At 42.2% G+C, this 21,872-nt stretch overlaps 1 protein-coding gene across 1 annotated transcript in view; it reads left to right on the forward strand.

Moving 5' to 3' along the window:
* The first annotated feature begins 1,060 nt into the window (after positions 1-1,060).
* ankef1a (ankyrin repeat and EF-hand domain containing 1a) overlaps positions 1,061-21,872 on the forward strand; it is a 50,762-nt gene continuing 29,950 nt past the window's right edge. Inside the window, exons 1-2 of the mRNA XM_072265507.1 lie at positions 1,061-1,274; positions 1,483-1,876. Coding sequence (XP_072121608.1) covers positions 1,528-1,876 — 349 coding nt within the window. The 5' untranslated portion in view covers positions 1,061-1,274; positions 1,483-1,527. The remainder of the gene's footprint in view (positions 1,275-1,482; positions 1,877-21,872) is intronic.

Here is a 21,872-nt window from a genome sequence, read left to right on the forward strand (position 1 = left end):
CATATAAAATTATGGAAGGGATAGATAGAGGCAAGAAAGCTGTTTCTGCCACTAGGTGAGACTAGAACTAGGGGACATAGCCTCAAAATTCAGGGGAATAGATTTAGGATGGAGATGAGGAGCAACTGCCTTTCCCACAGAGTGGTGGATCTGTGGAATTCTCTGTCCAATGAAACAGTGGATGCTACCTCAGTAAATATATTTAAGACAAGATTGGATAGATTTTGGATAGTAGGGGAATCAAGAGTTATGGGGAAAAGGCAGGCGTGTGGAGATGAGTTCATGGCCAAATTAGCCATGATCTTATTGGGTGGTGGAGCAGGCTCCATGGGCCAGGTGGCCTACTCCTGCTCCTATTTCTTATGTTCTTATATGTGGCATTTTGTCAAAGGACATCTGATAATCCAAGTAAAACAAAGGTAATTGATGAAAAGCATTGACGTGATGAGCCAAAGAAGACTGCCATTTATTTCATATGGCTAGATGACTTACAACCTCATTTAGGTATATAAAGGGCCTAAAACTAGGAAACAAAAAGGAACTATTTCTTTGGCAGTGTGTTTAAAAACCAGTGAGCATTGAATAAAATGATTTTATAGTGAAAATGAGGAAAAGTGTTTTCATTGGCGAGAACTCACAGCCTTAAAAAGTGTACATGCAGAATTCTCCTCCACTTTTAAAACACAACACTTCGGCTCTTCAAAAACATGCCTGGATGTTTTCTTAAAGATCTGTAACCCAAAGAACCACAGATCAGGTGTCGAAGCTGAATTAGGTTAGGTAGCTTTTAATTACACCAACAAGGACACAGTGTGTCAAACAGCTTTTTGGGTGTCAGAAATTTCCAACGTTTCTGTGAAACCTCCCACTCCTTTCAGTTTTAGTTCCGGCACTTTTTAATCAGAGTCTCAGAATGCGCAAATTTTTTTTAAAAATCTGCATTGAGAATAGGTGTCCTTTTAAATAGTTCCTTCTTTGCTCCCACGTGGCATAAAACCTAGCCACTTCCTTGTTACGGAGCGTTCTTTGTGATGTCGCACTTTGTTGTCATAGCAGCAGAGTGCTTCAGTTTGAAAGTCCTTTCCCTATTTTGTGTTTGTCTCTGGAGGTATCTCGTCCAGTGCAGCAGATTAAATTATTATGGACGTATTTTATCTGTTTTGTTCTCAGTGTTGAATTGCAGCGAGGTGAAACCGTTGACAATACCAGTTTTCAGCTAGGCTCGCTTAGTGTAAACTTGTTAACAGACAGGCAATGAAGTTTCTCGGAGCGAGGTAAGTTACCTTCTCTCTATGTTAACATGCTTAACTTTGGACTCAACGGATCGATTTTTTTTAATTATTTTATAAACGCATTGCAAACAGCTAAACCTAGTCTTCATTTGCGAAGTGTCAGTTAGAAGGAAATTACACCTACATTACAGGAAACGAGAGCAGATGAAAATTTGTTTCTAAATGTCAAATACTCTTGCCTTTTATTTAGAATGTCCCGAATGTGAAGAAGGGTAACTTGTCATGCAATGGCGAAATGTCGCACATTGCACAAGGACGTCTTCAAACTCTGCAAGTTTACAAACTCTTCCAGTTTGTCAGGCAGCGGGAGAAAGCCGAGATAGAAAAGTTGATTGCTTTGGGAGTCCCACACTTGGTGAATTTGAGTGAGCCGAGCCAAGGGAAGTTCGCTTTGCACGTGGCTGCCCTCGCTAACGATGTTGAAATATGCAAACTGCTGCTGTCGCTTGGGGCTGAACCAGACGTGGTGGATCTGAATGGCAGGACGCCGGCGATGATTGCTGCCGAGGCCGGGCATGACTTTACGATGGAGGTACTGGCGGAGGCAAACGCAGACATGACAATTGTAGACAAGGACGGGAAAGGTACTGTGCAGCGATTAACATGTATTCTGTCCTCAAGTTAAATTGCTAATATCATTTCGATTATTGTGGTACTGATGTTTTTTGAAAATATTGATTAAAACTTAGGTATCATAAGTAATAGATAGCTGAATTTCTGTGGAGGAAATTTCATTTTAGCGCACGTCGCATTGATTTATTTAGAGATGCACAGTAACAGAGCCCGCGCCCCCCAACAACACCAATTAACCCACAGAGAGTGTACAAGCTCATCTCGGAAAGCAGCGGGAACCGAACCCTGGTCACTGGTTACACACTGTAAAGCGATGTCCTGACCGCTACCGTGCCATCCCAGCGATGCTGTTAGCTTTAGCTGAAATTTTATCATAGTGATTTCTTGATGTACTTGTGTAATTATTGGACTAAAAACAACCAACCACGTTTTTTTTTTAATCACAGGCCACAAACATAAGATATTTTACAGATGTTGTACGTCCAGAGTAGTAAACGCAGAATGCTTGCGGAACTCGGCAGATCCGGAAGCATCTGTACAAAGAGAGTCCTGAAAAGTCTCGGCCCAGAACATTGACTCTATTCCTTTCCATAGATACTGTTTGATCTTCTGTGTTCCTCCAGCAGACAGTCACAAATTGATTATCGTAGCAGCTGATTAAACTGGATTAAACTGATTTATACTGAAAGCACAAAACTGCAGATGCTGGAAAGCTGAATTAAAAACAGAATGCTGCTTTTACGGTGGGGGGGGAGGTCAAGACTAGACAGAAAAAAAATTAACCTTTCAAAGTTCAATTTATTATCGAAACACATATCTTACCATATTTAACCCTAAGATTTGTTTTCTTGTGGGCATACACAGCAAATCCAAGAAACATAATTGAAAATCAATGGAAGACTACACCCAACAGGATACACAAACAACCCGTGTGCAGTCGACATCAAACTGTGCAAATACAAAAGAGAAAAATAATAATGATAAATAAGTAATAAATATTAAGAACATGTGATGAAGTGTCCTTGACAGTGAGTCCATAGGTTGTGGGAACAGTTGTTGTTCGTCCTTCGTAGTCGAAGATGACCATGGCTTCAAAGTCAAATGGGAGATTGGTGGCTGTGGGCCTGGAGGTGACTGATGAGGCCAATCCGGGCCCTGAAGGCTCGCCCACATGTGGGACACAAGTGGATGGGTGCTGTCGTGGCAGTGGATGCTGCTCGGGCCTTGCGCACAGCACGCTTTCATTGCGCCTCGATGATGCGCCTGACTTCAGCTGCACGGGCTCCTGTGGTGATCTTGCTGCGCCAAGCTGGACGGTCGAGGGCAAACGTCTCCCACGTGTTGATGTCAACACCCTGGCCTTTGAGGGACGCTTTCAGGCAGTCTTTGTAACGTTTCTTCTGCCCCCCGACTGAGCGCTTGCCCTGACACAGTTCTCCGTACAGCAGCTGCTTAGGCAATCGGCTGTCTGGCATTCTGACCACATGTCCAGCCCACCTGGCTTGGACTTTCAGCAGGAGGGTGTAGACGCTGCAGAGCCCAGCTCGTTCCAGGATTTCCGTGTTGGGGACTTTGTCCTGCCAGCTGATGTGGAGGAGTCTGCAGAGACAGCTCAGGTGAAAGTGGTTGAGCTGTTTGGCGTGTCTGCTGTAGACAGTCCAGGTCTCGCTGGCGTAAAGGAGGGTGGTAAGGACCACTGCACAGTAGACCTTCAGCTTGGTGGTAAGGCTGAGTCCTCTCCGCTCCCAGACATTCTCACGGAGTCTCCCAAAGGTGGCGCTGGCTTTGGCAATCCTGTTGTTGACCTCAGCGTCTATGTTCACTGCGCGAGAGAGTATGCTGCCCAGGTAGGTGAAGTTGTCGGCTGCCTGGAGGTTCTGGCCCTTCACCGTGATGCGCGGCTCCTGGTATGGCTTTCCTGGGGCAGGCTGGTACATAACTTCGGTCTTTTTGGTGCTGATAGTGAGACCGAAGTTGTCGCAGGCTTGTGAGAAGCAGTCCATTTCACGCTGCATCTCCTGCTTTGTGCTGGCGTTGAGTGCGCAGTCATCAGCAAACAAGAAGTCTCTGATGACAGTCTCTTGCACCTTTGTAACTGCCTGCAGGCGCCTAAGGTTGAACAACCTGCCGTCAGTCCTGTACCTGACATGGATTCCTTCTTCGTAGTTACGGAAGGCATCTGTCAGCATGGCAGAGAATACTATACTGAACAGAGTCGGGGCAAGAACGCAGCCTTGTTTGACGCCATTTGTCACTGGGAAGGCCTCCGACTCGTCGCCGTCATCCAGAACTTTCACCATCATACCATCGTGGAACTGCCGGATGATTGTGATGAACTTGCTGGGGCAGCCAAACTTCTCCATGATCTTCCACAAGCCTTCTCTGCTGACCGTATCGAAAGCCTTGGTTAGATCGACAAAGGTCACAAAGAGGTCGCTGTGTTGCTCCTGGCATTTTTCCTGGAGTTGGCGCGCAGCAAAAGTCATGTCCGCAAACAACCCGTGTGCAGACGACAGCAAACTGTGCAAATACAAGAGAGAAAAATAATAATGATAAATAAGTAATAAATATTAAGAACATGAGATGAAGTGTCCTTGACAGTGAGTCCATAGGTTGTGGGAACAGTTTAGTGATGAGGTGAATGTAGTTAAGTGAAGTTATCCCTCTGGTTCAAGAACGTGATGGTTGAGGGGTAATACCTGTTCCTGAACCTGGTGGTGGGGGTCCTTGATGATGGATGCTGCTTTCCATGTAGATGTACTCAATGGTGGGGAGGGCTTTGCCCATGATGGACGAGCCACACTCAACTTTTTGGAGGATTTTCTGCTTAAGGGCATTGGTGTTGACATACCAGCCCGTGATGCAGCCAGTCAATGTACTCCCAACCACACATAGTTTGTCAAACTTTTAGATGTCATGCTGAATTTTTGCAAACTTCTCAGGGGAGTCGAGGCGCTTCAGTACTTTCTTTATGATTACACTTACATGCTGGGCCTAGGAAAGATCCTCTGAAGTGATAATGCTGAGCAATTTAAAGTTGCTGATCTGCTGGCTTCCTCCTCCTCAGGTCAGTAAGCAGCTCCTTGGTCTTGCTGACATTGAGTGAGAGGTTGTTGTGGCACCAGTCAGCCAGGTTTTCAGCCTCTCTCCCATGTGCAGATTTGTCATCAGCTTTGATTCGGCCAAAGACAGTGGTGTAGTTAACAAACGTAAAATAGCATTGGAGCTGTTCTTAACCACATAGTCCTAAGTGTAAAGCGAGTGGAGCAGGGGGCTAAGCACATGGTCTCGTGGTGCACCTGTGCAGATGGGGAAAGTGGAGATGTTGTCGCCAGTCCAAAATGACTGGGGTCTGCAAGTGAGGAAGTCAAGGATCCAACTGCACCTGGAGATATTGAGGCCAAGGTCTTAAAGCTTATTGATTAGTTTTGAGAGGATGATGATATTTGAATGCTGAGCTGTAGTCAATAAAGAGCATTCTAATGTATGCATTTTTTGCTGCCCAGATGTTCCAGGGTTGAGAAAAGAGGTAACTAAATGGCATCTGTTGGGGAGCTGTTGTGCCAGTAACATTGGCATCGATCTTAGTCGCTTCTCAGGCAGAAGTTGAAATGTTTCAGGTGGATGGGTTTTCATCAGAGCCTAAGATATATGAGCAGAATTATGCCATTTGGCCCGTCAAGTCTGCAGCACCATTCCATCATTGCTAATTTACTATTCCTCCCAACTCCATTTTCCTGCCTTCTCCCCATAACCTTTAACACCCTGAGTAATCAAGAACCCACCTTTGCCACCTGTGGCAATGAGTTCCACAGGTACACTACCTTCTGGCTAAAGAAATTCCTCCTCATCTTTGTTTTAAATGGACGTCCAATATTCTGAGGCTGTGTCCTCTGATTCTAGACTCACCCACTATAGGAAACATTATCCCCATATCCACTCTATACAGACCTTTCAGTATTTGATAGGCTTCAGTGAGGTAGCCCTCATTCTTCTAAACTCTAGCGAGTACATCCAGGGTCATCAAATACTCCACGTACATACGTTAACACTTTCATTCCCAGAATCGTTCTTGTGAACCTCCTCTGGACCCGCTCCAATGACAGCACATCTTTTGTTAAATAAGGAAACCAAAACTGCTCCAAGTGTGGTGTGACCAGTGCCTTGTAAAGCCTCAGCATTGCATTCTTGTTTTTATATTCTCGCCCTCTCGAAATGAGTGCTAACATTGCATTTGCCTTCCTTACCACCCACAGAGTCTGCAAATTGACCTTTACGGAATCCTGCATGAGGACTCCCAAGTCCCTTTGCACCTCTGATTTTTAAATTTCTTTCCCCTTTGGAAAATAGTCTACTCTATAGCTCAGTACTTAACACCATCATTCCTACAGGACCTAAGCCCATGTACTTCCCTCTGCAACTGGAACCTTCTCTTCCTAACTGGAAGACCCCTATCTCTGTGGATTGGAAACATCTCCATCTCACCGACAATCAACACTGGTGCTCCACAGGAATGCGTGCTTAGCCCACTGCTCTACTCTCTCTACACCCATGACTGTGTGGCTAGGCAGAGGTCAAATGCCGTTTCTAAATTTGCTGGTGATACAACCAATTTCAGATGGTGACAAAAGGGCATACAGGAGTAAGATATACCAATTAGTTGAGTGGTGTCACAGCAGCAATCTTGCATTCAATGTCGACGTCCAAAGAGCTGTTTGTAGACTTCAGGAAGGGTAAAACAAAGGATCACAACTAATCATCATTAGAGGGATCAGAAGTGGAGAGAATGAGCAGTTTAAAGTTCCTGAGTGTCCCAGTCTCAAGTACCTAACCTGGACACAACATATTGATGCAGCTATAAAGAAGGCAAGACAGTGGCTATATTTCATTCAGAGTTTGAGGACATTTACAAATGTTTGTATCAACTAAAACACTCAAAAACCTCTACAGATGTACCGTGGAGAGCATTCTGACTGGCTGCATCACTGAGTGGTATTGGTGGTCTACTGCATAAGGTTGAAAATAAGTTGCAGGAACTTGTAAAATGAGTCAGCTCCTTCATGGGTACCAGCCTCTGTAGTATCCAAGACATTTTCAAGGAGCAGTGCCATTCGAAGGCAGCATCCATCATTAAGGATCCCCACCACTCAGGACATGCTCTCTTCACTCTGTTACCATCGGGAGGGAGATACAGAAACCTGTATCTTAATCTATATATACTTAATGTACTGTAACTCAGTTTTTTCTTTCTGTATTTATTGTGTATTTCATTGTATTGGTGCTGTAAAGTTAACAAATTTTGCAACATATGCAGGTGATATTAAATCTGATTCTAATTCCTTCTACCACAGTGCATGACCATACACTTCCCTACACTGTATTGCATCTGCCACTTCCTTGCCATTTTTCCAATCTGTCCTTCTGAAGACTCTGATTCCTCGACACTACCAGCCCCTCCACCTATCTTCATATTGTCCACAAACCTGACCATAAAGCCATTAATTCTGTCATTCAAATCATTGACATATAATGTGGGGAAAAAAAAGCAGACACAACACCAACCCCAGTGGGAAACCACTAGTCTCTGATAACCAACCAAAAAAGGTTGCCCTTATTCCCAGTCGTTGCCTCCTACCAATCAGCCAATCTTCTATCTGTGCTAGTATCTTTCCTGTAATACCACAGGCTATTATCTTGTTTAGCAGCCTCATGTGTGGCTCCTCATCAAAGGCTTTCTGAAAATCCTAGTCAACAACATCCACTGACTCTCCTTTGTCTATCTTGCCTATTATTTCCTCAAAGAATTCCAACAGATTTGTCGGGCAAGATTTCCCCTTAAGGGAACCATGCTGTCTTTGGTCTATTTTACTATGTGTCTCCAAGTACCCTGCAACCTCATCCTTAACAATGGACACAAACATCTTCCCAACCACTGAAGTCAATTTAACCGGCCTATAATTTCCTTTCTTCTGCCTCCTCCCTCTCTTCTTAAAGAGTGGATTTACATTTGCAATTTTCCAGTCCTTTAGATCTATTCCAGAATCTAGTAATTCTTGACAGATCATTACAAATGCCTCCACAGTCTCTTCAGCTACACTTTGCGAATGCTGGGGTGTAGTCCATCTGGCCCAGGTGGCTTATTTACCTTCAATCTCTTCAGCTTCACAAGCACCTTCTTAGAAATAGCAACACATTTACTTCTGTCACCAGCCACGCTCAAATTTTTGGTATACTGCTTGTGTCTTTCACAGTGAAGACTGATGCAAATTACTTATTCAGTTCATCTTCCGTTTCTTTGTCCCCTATTACTACCCCTCCAGTGTCATTTTCTAGCTGTCCAATATCCATTCTTGCCTCTTTTATCAGAAAAAACTTTTGGTTTCCTCTTTTATATTAATGTCCAGCTTCCCATCATATTTCATCTTTTCTCTTTGTTTTTGTGTAGTTGCCTACTGTTGGTTTTAATGGCTTCTCAATCCTCTAACTTCCCACTAATTTTTTGCTATTTACTGTCTTTGACTTCCCTTGACTGCCACAGTTGTCTCTGAAGTTCCTTTTACTCCACTGTAATGCTGATACATCTGACTATCTTCTTCTCAAATTGCAGGGTGAAATCCGTTATACTATGACCACTGTCTTCATAGGGTTCTGTTACCTTAAGCTCTCAAATCAAATCTAATTCATTTCATCACACCCAATCAAGAATTGTCTTTCCCTTAAGGTGCTCTAAAAAGCCATATTGTATTCTATAAATTGCCTCTCTTGGGATCCAGCACCAATCTGATTTTTTTCACTCTTGAAATCCCCCATGACTATCTTAACATTGACCTTTTCTCATGTCGGTTTTAATCTCTCTTTGTAATTTGGTAGACTCATCCTGGCTATTGTTTGCAAGCCTGTGCATAACTCCCTACTGGGTCTTTTTACCCTTGCAGTTTCTTAACTCCAGCAACAGGGATTCTACATCTTCTAATCCTATGTCAACTCTTTTGAAGGATTTGATTTCAGTTTTTACCAACAGAGCCACATCACCCACTTTGCCTACCTGTTTGTCCTTTTCATACAAGGTGTATCCTTGGATGTTATGCACCTAACTATGATCTTCTCTCAGCCATGGTGTCCACAGTGCCGTTCCTGTCAAATTCTAAGTGTGTTGCAAGATCAACTACCTTGTTCTGTATACTGCATACATTCAAATATAACATCTTCAGGTCTGTATTCATCACCCTTTTCTATTTTGCCCCATGTTAGGCTTCAGTTCATACCACTGACTGCAATTTTGACCTGTTGTCTGCTTGTCCTTCCTCACAGTTTCACTACACACTGCATTTACATATATACCAACTGCCTCTTCAGCTTCTTCCTGGTAGGTCATTCCACCCCCCCACCCCAAAGTATATTCAATGCAGTACACTTATTATTGAGAGGAACTGTCACAGGGGTATTCTCCACTGGCTGCCTATTCCCTTTCTCTCTCCTGAGAGTCACCCATCAACCTGCCTCCTGCAGTTCAGGGGTGACTACCTTCCTGTAGTTCCTATCTTTCATCTCCTTATTCTTCCATATGAGCTGAAGGTCATCGATCTTCATCTCCAGTTCTGTAACACCGTCTCTAGAAAGCTGCAACTTGATGCAGTTCGTACAGATGTAGTTATCAGAGACACTGGAGGTCTCCCCAAGTTTAGACATCTCCCACAAATAATATGCGATTAACTCTAAACCCATTCTCAGCACCCTAGCTATGTACTAATAGACAAGAAAGAGAAAAGAAACCTTATTGAAAACTTAGAACCTCCGCATGAGCTTGCCCAGGCTTTTTCTCGCTGAAGCCTGCTGAGCCAAAGCCAAACCACTCACTCAATGGCCGCTCCAACAATAGCTGCTCTGTTTACACCTCCCTTCTTTTTATTGGCTCAAATAAAACTCACTCCTGTTGAGACTTGTTCTTTTCACATGACTCCCACCTTGCAATGACGTCTCTCTCTCACTCGCTACTTCAAATGATCACGTTATATTTCTCAGTCTTTCTTCAAGCTTGCTTCTACTAGGCATTTTTATATTCACTGGGCAGCTGAACAACAGTGTTCCTCTCTTTGATTATCTTGAAGGGTATACCACCAATTCCGAAAGAAATTAACGTTATAATGTTTTTATTTGCAACAGTTGCTTTGGTGTAAATAGAATATGGTTCTTCAGAGGTTTTGGGGCTTCCCAGATGGATGACTATGTAGACTTAAGAATTAAAAACAGAATTTACTGGAAATACTCAGCTGATCAGGCAGCAAAAATAAATAAAGTTAATAGATCAGAGTGATGAAAGGTCATCCACCTGACATGCGAGCTCTCTTTTTTTCTGTGCAGACATGGCCTAATCTGCTGAGTATCTCTAGTACTCCTGGTTTTTATTTCAGATTTACAGCATCTGCATTTTTTTTTCCTTCATGACAAATTATACAATGTTGTTTTGCAAACAATCACGAAATAGAAAGTAAGCTGTCAGGTGCAGCAATTAATACAAGTTTGGAATGCTTGTCCTTAATATAAAGGAGATAAAGTAATATAAAGTATAAATGTTAATTATTAAGGAGCTTAATATGAAGTATTAAGAGCTTAAGGATTAATATAAAGTATTAAAATATACCTTAATATGAAAGTATAAACATAATGAAGTCTTCCTACCACAGAGCATTGGTGAGACCACACTTGCAGAACTGAATACAGTTTTAGTGCCCTGATTTAAGGAACAATTCACGAACTGTTCCCAAATAACAAACAGGTTCTGTTTTTACAGATGCTCATAAATCAATTTTGCCCATAAGTTGGAAAGTACACAGAAATCATTCAATACTGGCAACCATGTCTTCATAGTGTAATAATAAATGGCTTCAAAAGCACATAAGGAACAATTACTTTTCAGAGCGGAAACTAGTTTTGACATTTGTAGGAAATTTACATGTATATGACTTCTTAATAATATTTTGGGAGCTCTTTTGTAAGTCAGCATTTCAGCTGAGCGACTGTGCATTTTCTTCCATAAGCGCTGCCTGAACCTTTAAGTTCCTCCAGTGTTTTGTGTGTTGATCCACATTTTAGCATCAGCAGTCACTCTTGTGTATCCTTAAAGCCTGCTTCGTCAACCAAGCCTTTGGTTGGCTGCCCTAATATTCTCTGATCATTTAGTGTCAAATTTTGTTTGACAGCATGCTTTGGGACCTCTTGGTACAGTATATGAGTGCTATAAATACAGGTTGCATACAGTGTTAATTCAGTTTGTCACACAGCACGACACCCCTTTTATTCTCAGTATGAATGTATTTTTTTTTATTGATGCAATGAAATTGGATTGTGCCATATGTTTTATGATCAGTGAACTTGGACTTTCTATCACTGCAGCTGTTACTTTTCCAGAAATAGTACTGTAATTTATTGTGCTGTTGTAAAATCAATCTACAACCTACAATCATTTGTTACTAATTTGATGTCAAATAAAACAATAATCTAATGATTAATTGCTGTGAATTTAGAATTTTGAATGCCACTATTAAATCCCCTCGATCATCATTCACAGGAATAATGCTTCATTTGTGTAATATTTCTAGTGAGTCTGTGCTCTACCCTAACTGTGGCTCTCCATTATAAATGGAGAACAAGAAAATGAATTCGGGCCTAAGCCATATATAACCTGCTATTTCAAATCACTTCCTTTTCAGAGTATATTCACAGTTTCAATTTGGAGAACAACTTGTCATTTTATAGCTCTTTGATGTGTAATCCCATCTTCGAAGATCTTTTTTATTTGAATGTTTTGTTTTGCTCAACGAAGAACTGTTTGAATTATTCTCCATTTAGCTTGGTATGTAGAGACCATCCCTGCAATCTCGTAATTGTGTGCTGATGTATGGCAATGTGTCAATAATGTGAAGGCCTCAGTTGGTATATCACAGGAATTTGGAGTCTGACACTCCTTTGCAGTCTTAAGAAACAAAAATAAATTTTTTAAAGTAGTAACAGCAGTGGTTTTTAAAAAAACATTAAATTAAAGTGAAGTGCTTTTAAAAAAAAAAGAGTAACAGAACTTGACATTCTCTTCCTAATTTCCAAGTTGTGAACTCGCATTCAAATGAATCCCAGCATGACTGGGTTCCATCCGTGGTCTCCTTGATGATGGAGTGCAGTGACAGGTGCTTTGACATCCGTTGCTTAGTTTGTTCCGGACTTACTGCAGAGGCATGTAAGCCCAGGATACGCTGACCTTCCAAGTGGCAGAGAGCCAGTGTTTCCCTTTGGTGTTGTTTCAGGCCACACCACCTCAATTTGGCCTATTCTTATTGTTAAAGAAGAATTCCCTTTTCTTGTCAGCAATCTTAATGGAGCACATTGCCTTTCACTATTTGTCCTAAAATTATGGTTCTCTATATTGAACGGCTTTTGTGACCTTTCTGTCCATTTTATCATATTTTCCCCCATATTAATTTTTGTATTTTATTTCCAAGATCCTTTTGGTGATAAATTTTGTACAGGTAACAAAGGCAGAAATAGTTGAAGGAATCTTGGAGTTTCCTTTCATGGAACATAGAACAGTATAGCACAGTATGGACCAACTCCTATAAACCTACTCTACAATCAATCTCACTCACTCACTCCATTTTTCTAACTCCTATATGCTTATCTAGGAGTCTCTTAAATGTCTCTGATGTCCCTCCACAATGTCCTCCCTTTCTGCACCTGCGATACTATCCCTGATTAGCAATGGCACTTCTTACCACTCTTTGACATCCCTCCATATCCCTTTTAAACACCAGCACATCAAGCAGCCCATGTGACAGCTAAGTGCCTGTAACGCCCACAACATCGTAACGCGCCAATCTGTGTTCTAAGTTCATCACACTTATTCTTAATACTTCTCGCATTAAAAAGTAAACACATTTCAACCCATCCACTGACTGTATATATACTCTATCTAATGCCTGACCTTCCTCACAGGCTCTCTGGCCATTGCATCCACTTTTACACCAATTGCCCTATCATCTGACATTACACCTGGTTCCCATCTCCCTGCCAACCTAGTTTAAATCCTCCTCAACAGCTTGCTATCTGCTGGTCCTCCTGAAGTTCATATGTAACCTGTCCCTTTTCTAGAGGTCATACATTCTCTAGAAGAAATTCCAATGGCCAACAAATCTGAAACCATACCCCCTGCACCAAATCTTCAGTCACACATTCATCTCCCTATATTTTCCTATTCTTACTCTCAGTGGCACATGAGACAGGCAGCAATTCAGAGGTTACTACCCTTGAAACACTGCTTTTTATCTTCTTTCCTAACTCCCTGTATTGACTTTTCAGGACACATCTTTTTCCTATCAATGTCGTTGGTACCGATGTGTACCACAATACATTGGTACCAACACATTCTGGCTGTTCAGTTTCCCCTTTAACAATGTCGTGGTCTCAGTTTGAGACTTCTCTGAACCTGGCACCTGAGAGACAACATACCTTTCGGGAATCTCCACAGAATCTCCTGTCTGTTCCTCTAACCAATGGATCCCCTATTACTCCCCCCTTCTTCCCCCTTCCCATCTGAACCAGAGACCTGGCTGCGACAGTTTTCAATTGGGAGGTCATTCCCCCCCCCCACCCCCACGATAGTATCCAAAGCAGTATACTTGTTATTGAGGCGAACAGCCATGGGCATAAACAGCACAGGCTGCCAAATCCCTTTCCCTCTCTTGACAGTCACCCAGCTACCTGCATCCTGCAACCAAGATGTGATGGCTTCCATGTAATTCCTGTGTTATCAGCCCCTCAGCCTCCCAAATGATCCATAGTTAATTAGCTGTGGTTCCCTCATACAATATGTATGAGGCTGCAGCCGATGCGTTGGTGTAGTCAATAAGGACATAGAGGTCTCTCTGATTTTCCACATGCTGCACAGGAGCACTCCACTGCCCCAACTGCCATTTCCATTGCTCTACATATTTAGAATAAATAAGGACAGTAATAGGTCTAGTCTCAGCTGTTTGAATTAGCAGTGTAATGGGAATAAAAAATACAACTGGTATGTTTGACAGAAGAAAGCAAACAGCTGTGTTCACTGTAAATGGGAAATTTTTAAAATATATATGCCAATGCTGGAAATCTAAAGTTCTGGAAACACTTCGCATGTCAGGCAGCATCTGTGGGAAGACAAACAGAATTAGCATATATGGTTAAAGTCCCAAGGTCCAGATAGGTTCAGGAATGTCTTCAATGTTACATAGATTCACATAAATAGATTGTGAATGAAGGGCTGGTGACCTGAAGCACTGATGCCACTGACCACCTGAGCTTTTCTAGCACTTTTTGATTTCCTGTTTGTCACATACCCTGTGAAGGGTTAAAGAACCAGCAGAAATGGAAAACACTTTGGAGTCCAGTATTGCTATCAACTAATGGTATTTATTAGTAACTATGCAATACAGTAATATAAATGCAGATATATCAAACAGGTTAGCAATGATTTTATATACATACATATGTGTGTGCATGTGTGTGTGAGTGTGTGTGGAGCAATATGAAAACCAAGCTTCAAGTCTAGGGGTAAATAGATAGTCTTATGATGATGAGTGAAGTTCAGTTCATGGTATTAAGTTCAGTAGTAATGGAGAGAGAGAGAGAGAGAGAGAGAGAGAGAGAGGGAGAGATTTGAGTCTTCAGGTGAGCTGACGCCGTCGAAATCCTTTAGAAGTCACCAACTGTGACCACAACAAAAGGGACTGTTCTTCTGTGGTGGAATTATAAACCCAGGTGAGAGTTGAACACACGAATAACTCCCCACCGGTCACACCCTTTTCACACTGTGAGAGCCACTGATCAGTCCGCCTGATCGATCCTCCAAAACCCACCTTTTCTGTGGGCACCATAAAGCTCATTCAGCGTCCAAAACCATGTGTCTGTAGGTCTAACAGCTGACCTTCTATTTATCTCACCGTGCTGAATACTAGCTTTCCATCAAACAGCTCCTCCCCTCTTTCTCTGTAAGAACTTGGAAGCTGCCAGTGTCCTTGCAAAAAGTATAAACAAAGTGTGAGCAGTCTTCATCTCTCTCTCTCTTTCTTTCTCTGTCTTTTAACAAGGTGTCTGTGTTGGACACCTCTCTCTCTTTCCAAAAGCACAGTTCATAGGGGTAATTCAGGACCCTGTCACATGTTATTGTTACCAACATTTGAAGTTTTTTTCTCTGATATTTATATAGAGGTAGGTGGGCTCACACTGAGGCTGACAAATTCTCTTGTGCACATGTGTCCTCCCCTTCCCCCCCCCACATTGTTATATTGTTATTTTAAAAAAACAGCCATTCAAACAGAGGCTTTGAAACACAAACACTGACACACAGGCTATTGTCAGATACAGTCATGAACAACTAAAAAAAGGCACAGGCTGATACTGAACACTAGTACTGAAAATATATTGACATGTGCTGTTGTTAAAAGAACAAGAGATTGAGTTTTTAGCACAGTCGATACTTGTTCGAGCAGCTCTTTGTTTTCTGGAGGTTTGTGGATGGTTCACCAATTGCCTGCATTTACTATTTTCCTAGCTATATAGTGGACCGGTGAGAAGTAAAAAAAAACTTGTCTTAAGTTAATTCTTTACCGATACCATTGCATTTTGACACCACAACCAAAAATAGCCTGGTACAAAAATAAAATGTGCTTCAATTAAACAAAAACATTTATTTGTGTTTGCAATGTGATTTCATTGTAGTCTTTTGCCAAATGGTGCATGACAGATATCCCCCCTTCCCCACCCCCCCTTGTTTTTGGGTCATTAGCATACTGTGACCAATTCACGTACATGGTATCACTGTTTTTGAAATTTTCTTACAGTTTAGACCCTTCATGTGGTAAAGCTTCATTGCAACTGAACTTAATACTTCAAAGGTTTCAAAGGTATATTTATTGTCAGAGGAATGTGAAAAATATACATCCTGAAATTCTTTTTCTTTGCAGCCATCCACAAAAACAGAGGAGTGCTCCAAAGAATGAATGGCAGTTAAATGTTAGAACCCCAAAAGCCCCCCAGCTCCCCCCCATGCATAAGCAGCTGCAAAAAAAAAACATCTGCATCACCCCACTGAGCACTCAAGCATGCAGCAAAGCATCAGTGAAGACACAGACTTGCAGTACCCTTGTTCACTCAGTATTTGACATACCACAGGCTCCCTCTCTCCCTAATAAGGGAAAGAGAGGTGTCTCCTTGTGAGTCCTTTGTTGAATTCTTTTGGTTAAAGCAAGTGCAGCTTGTCTCCCTCAGCCTGGCCCCGTGAGGTTCAGGATTTAAAACTGTGACTGACAATGTTGGACATTTTCTTCTTGTGAATATTTTTACCCCAAATATTTCACATTAACCTTGCAGCTGGTGCTGGCGCTTTTTCATTTCAAGCACAGGCTTGTTTCGATTATATCTCTGTGGATGTGCACCTCCTTAGGATATTTACAGCGACAAGTGCATAAAAACGGCCCAAAGAATCATTGGGGTCCCGACTCACCCCAGCCACAAACCGTTCCAGCTGCTACCAACAGTACCAAGCACTAAAGTCAGGACCTACAGGTTCCAGGACAGCTTCTTCCACCTGGCCATCAGACTGAATAATTCACAATGACACAATGTTGCTCTACATATTTATTTGCTGTGTACTGTTTTCCTAAATGAACCCTAGGGTGCTTGACCAAGAGTTGAATAGGCTGTGGAATAAATTTTGCTCATTACTGAACGTACTATGTCTGTAAGTGTATGTTCCTTCTCATTTTACATTGGCAATGACTCCAGACTTAAACACAGGAATTACTCTAGTTCTTGTAATAAATGTGCTGCTTTTGGAGAAGGAAGATGATTTACTTGCAGAAAGAAGGAAAACAGGTTTGACTGCAATCTGTCTTTGTATGCATAAGAAACCAATAGCAGACATCCCACCTCTCCTGGAAGTTTCGGGAGCCTACCGCATATCGATAGTGGCTCCCTGACACCCGGAAATTATATACAATATCCGGAAATAGATTTTTTGGAGAGGGAGAGTGAGCATCCTGATTGGTCTCTCTTCGTGCTAAGAGTGGTCCCCAACCACCGGGCCATGAGGAAACAATATGATTTGGCGATATGAAACGATATGAGTCAGCTGCACCTTTCCTCATTCCCTGTCACGCACTGTTGAATTTTAACGCATGCGAGGTCATCAGTGACCCAAGACGTGCAAAGGAATGGGTCCGTGACCCACTTGTGAATGTCCCCGGTGAATCAACCATGTCAGTGCAGGAAGAAGATGGTGGGCTTGCAAATAACGGTGGGCTGAAAATTATGTTTGACATAACATCTCTACCAGCATTTTGAATCAAAGTCAAGGCTGAATATCCTGAGATAGCCACGAAATCACTGAAAACGTTGCTTCCACTTCCAACATATTTCTGCGAAGTGGAGTTTTCTACAATGAATGCAACGAAAACTAAGTTGCAGTATAGACTGGACATAAGGAACCCCCTTCGAGTATCGCTGTCTCCCATCACCCCTCGATGGGACCGTCTTGTTGCAGGGAAACAAGCCCAGGGCTCCCACTGATGCAGCGATATTGGTGTGTTGCAATGATTTTACATGTTCATACGAGGAAAATATGCGCTATGTGTTTAATATCAAAAGTTACTTAAAATGTTATGATGCTATTGACTTGTAAGTGATTTATGGTGGTCCCCAACCTCCGGGCCGCAAAGAATACAGTGGTGGCCGGAGTGTACCCAGCACATCTTTAAGAAAAAAGCCAAAATAAACAAGCTAATAAACAAGCGTCGTCTCTGATCTGGGCCGACATTTACGTGCCGGGCGGCACCTAATCAATTAGCTTGTTTATTTCGGCTTTTTTCTTAAAGATGTACTGGGTGCGTTCCGGCTACCGCTGTACCGCTGCATTCTTCGCAGCCCGGAGGTTTGGGACTACTGTTATAATTGACTTATCACTACATTCATGCGAGGAAAATATGCACTGTGTATTTAATATTAAGTTCGTTAGATAAACCCCTTTAGAAACAAAATTGAGTGTATTAGCCACTTTCAAGTGACTTATAGTTGACGTATCACCTATTCCGGTCGCGTTTTACCCCCCCCCCCCCCCCCCCCCGGGTCAGCCAGTCCGCAAGAATATTGTCAATATTAAACCAGTCCGTGGTGCAAAAAAAGGTTGGGGACCCTTGATTTAAATTAGCTGGCTGGCTGCCAAGGAGCTACACTATTGATGTCCTACGTGATGAGGCCAAACTCCCTGTAGACTTGCTTAAAGTTGTAATAGAATAAACATGGTAATATAATATAAGTACGTATTTTAATGTCACATTTGCTGCATATACCCAACTTGGTTTACAGATTAGACAAAATCACTAAACAAAGTATTACATACACCCTCGGAGGTCGACGGGGCGGTGGGGGGGAAGATATGGGGTTGTGGGGGGCGGGGGTGCTACCTCCCAGAAATGAGTTTTTGCAGGGTGGGATATCTGCAATAGGATAAATTATCATTAGTTGAATCCAACTAGTTTTGAGGGAAAATTATATTTCTCAGGGCCTTGGCATCTTGAGGTGCAGTCACCAGTGACTGTCTCCCCTTGCTTATACACTGTCATTTCATGACTGATAGAAATGGCAGTGACCTCCTAGAATGATACTAGTCATAAAATCATTCAGTGCAGGAACAGGCCCATCAGTCAAATGAATCATTGCCAACCATCAAACTCATCTTTATACTGATCTTACAATAACTCCATTTATTCTTCCTGCATTCCCATGAGTTCCATCCAGATTCTACCACTCACCGATACCCTGGGGCAAATTTTTCTTGCCAATTATCCTACCAGTACTCAAATCTGTGGGATGTAGGATCACCTGGGCGAAACCAATGCGGTCATGGTGCAAACGCCACACAGACGACATTGAGGTTAGGGTTAACTAGATCATTGGAGACGTGAGGCAGCATCTCTCGTAGCCGAATCACTGTACTATCTTAACTTTTCTGCTTTCTACCCTCTATTATTCTGAGGCATCCCTCCATTTACTATTTTTATATAGAGCAATGCTTATGATAAGAGCTGACCAAAGCAATGCATACCACTTTGTGGGCACTTGAATCATTCCATTAATTTTATTTTATATTGCAAAACAAAACCTACACACTTGTGGAGGTCCTGCTTTTCATTTGATTGAAGTCTTTGTAATGAAATGTGAGTGGCTAAATTTGATAGAGATCAGGAGAATCCCACAGAAATCCTACACAGTAATAGTTGTAAGCAGTTTTTTTTTTGGTTAGTCATTTGTGTTGAGTAGTGACTCTATAAAACAAACAAGTGCCAACTATCTTCACATAAAGTCTCCTGTCATTCTGCCTTTACATAGGATTACTATTTGGAGAAAAATCATAAAACTGCAATGAAATTTTATGAAATTGTAAAGCAGTTGATAGTGCGACTCCAGCCATTATGCTCCTTCTAGATACCCGTTGTTGCTAACGCAACCAGTGTACATTGTCTCTATGGAACATAGAGCATAGAACAACACAGCACACTGCAGGTCCTTCAGCACATGACATTGTGGGGGCCTTTTAACCTACTCTAAGATCAGTCTAACCCTACATAGCCCCCTACTTTTCTATCATCCATGTTCCTGCCTAAGAGTTTCTTAAAAGCCCCTAAAATGTCTAACAAAAGCACCACCCCCAGCATGGTATTCCGTGCACCCACCACTCTCTGTGTAAGGAACTTATCTCTGACATCCCCCCTATACTTTCCTCCAATCACCTTAAAATTATGGCTCCTTGTATTAGCCATTTCCGCCCTTGGAAAAAAGTTGCTGGCTGTCCACTGGATCAATGCTGCTTAAGATCTTGTCCACCTTTGTCAATTTAATTCCATTCAGAAGTACCATTTCGTAGAGAAAATCCTTCATCTCTAAACAGGCCAAAATTCTGTTCTGCCCCATTTTCTGCTACCTGAGTGCTAGTACAATTGGAGAAGCACCAGGGCCTGGTTGTAGATTGCTGCCAGGTTTATGGCCGTTGACAATCAGACATTAATGAACAGACAACTCTACAGTTCCTCCATTAACTCTAGATACATAATCCTTCTGGCAGTATCCTAACCTGCACCAGGCCCACCATCTATCACCCTCACTCTCTGATGCATATTAGCTCTTGCTCCAGCAGCGTCACATTTCTACAATTCCCAGTTTTATTTGAAGATTATTCAAATGTTATTGAAGCCAAGAATTGCGATTTTAACCCAACCATGTGCAGTACATGTTCCCTAGGCAAAATTGGAGCAATATTTCTTAAAACTAGTGACTCAGTGCTTAGCTGGTTCCATACAACAGTAGTGAAGGAGAGATTTGATGCTGAATGTTAATCAGAAGAGGATCTGCAGATGCTGGAAATCCACAGTAACACACACAAAATGCTGGAGGAACTCAACAGGCGACATCTATTGTGAGGAATAAACAGTCCACATTTCAGGCTAAGACCTTTCTTCAGGACTTGGGTCTTTAGTGTGAACAACCAACCTGCAGACATGCCCTAAACCACTACCAAAACCCATATTAAAATAAAAAGGGGCAGAGCAACTGATGGCCTTCTTGAACAGCATGTTACTGAACCTACAAGGGAAGCTGCTATTTTAGATCTGGTCCTGTGCAATGAGACAGGTAAAATTAGTGATCGTATAGTAGGCATCCTCTTGAAAAGAATGATCACAGTATGATTGAGTTTCTCATACAAATGGAGGGTGCAATCGCTCAATCTAAAACCAGTGTATTATGCCTAAACAATGGCAACTACGATGGGATGAGGGAGAATTTGGCTAGTGTAAACTGGGAACACAGGCTATACAGTGAGACAGCTGAGGAACAGTGAAAGAGATATTTCACGGTGTGCTGCAAAAGTATATTTCAGTTAAAAGCAAGGACAGTACGGGGGGGCGGGGGGGAGAGCCAGCCTTGGAGGTAACTAAGAAAATAAAAGAAGGCATCAAACTAAAAGCTCTTGTGTGCAAAGTCACCAAGTAGTGGGAAACTGGAAGTTTAGGAAAACTTTAAAAAGCAACAAAGATCCATTAAGATAGCAATAAAGAAAGGGAAGATGGATTATGAAAATAAACTAGCAAAAAATATAAAAATGGATAGTAAAAGTTTTTATAATTATATAAAGTGGAAAAGGGTGGCTAAGGTGAATGTAGATCCCTTGGAGGATGAAAAGGGGGAATTGATAGTGGACAATGAGGAAATGGCCAAGGCTTTGAATGACTATTTAGTGTTGGACTTAATGGTGGAGGATACATCTAACATGACAAAAAGAGATGATATGGATGCGATGGGAGGTGAGGACCTCAATACAATAGCTATCAGTAAAGAGGTAGTGTTGAGCAAACTTATGGTGCTGAAGATAGATTAAGTTCTCTGGTCCTGATGGAATGCATCCCAGGGTACTGAAAGAAATGGCATAAGTTATAGTAGAGGATTTGGTGTTAATTTGCTAAAATTCTTTGGACTCTGGGCAGGTCCCAGCGGACTGGAAGATAGCAAATGTCATGCCACTGTTCAAAAATGGATGTAGGCTATAGGCCAGTTACGATAAGTCGGGAAAATGCTTGAAGCTATCATTAAAGAAGAAATAGCAAGGCTTCTGGAAAGAAACGGATCCATCAGGCAGACACAGCATGGATTCAGCAAAGGCAGGTCCTGTTTGACAAACTTACTGGGGTTCTTTGAGGATGTAACGAGTTCAGTGGATAGAGGGGAGCAGATGGATTTCCAGAAGACGTTGGATAAGGTGCTGCATAAAAGACTTATCCATAAGATAAGGATGCGTAGAGCTGGGGGTGATGTATTAGCATGGATAGAGGATTGGTTAACCAATAGAAAGCAGAAAGTTGGGATACATGGGTGTAACTCTGGTTGGCAATCAGTGGTGAGTGATGTGCCACAGGGGTTGGTGCTGGGCCT

This window comes from Mobula birostris, chromosome 8 (genome assembly GCF_030028105.1).
Source record: "Mobula birostris isolate sMobBir1 chromosome 8, sMobBir1.hap1, whole genome shotgun sequence".
NCBI classification, from domain to species: Eukaryota; Metazoa; Chordata; class Chondrichthyes; order Myliobatiformes; family Myliobatidae; genus Mobula; species Mobula birostris.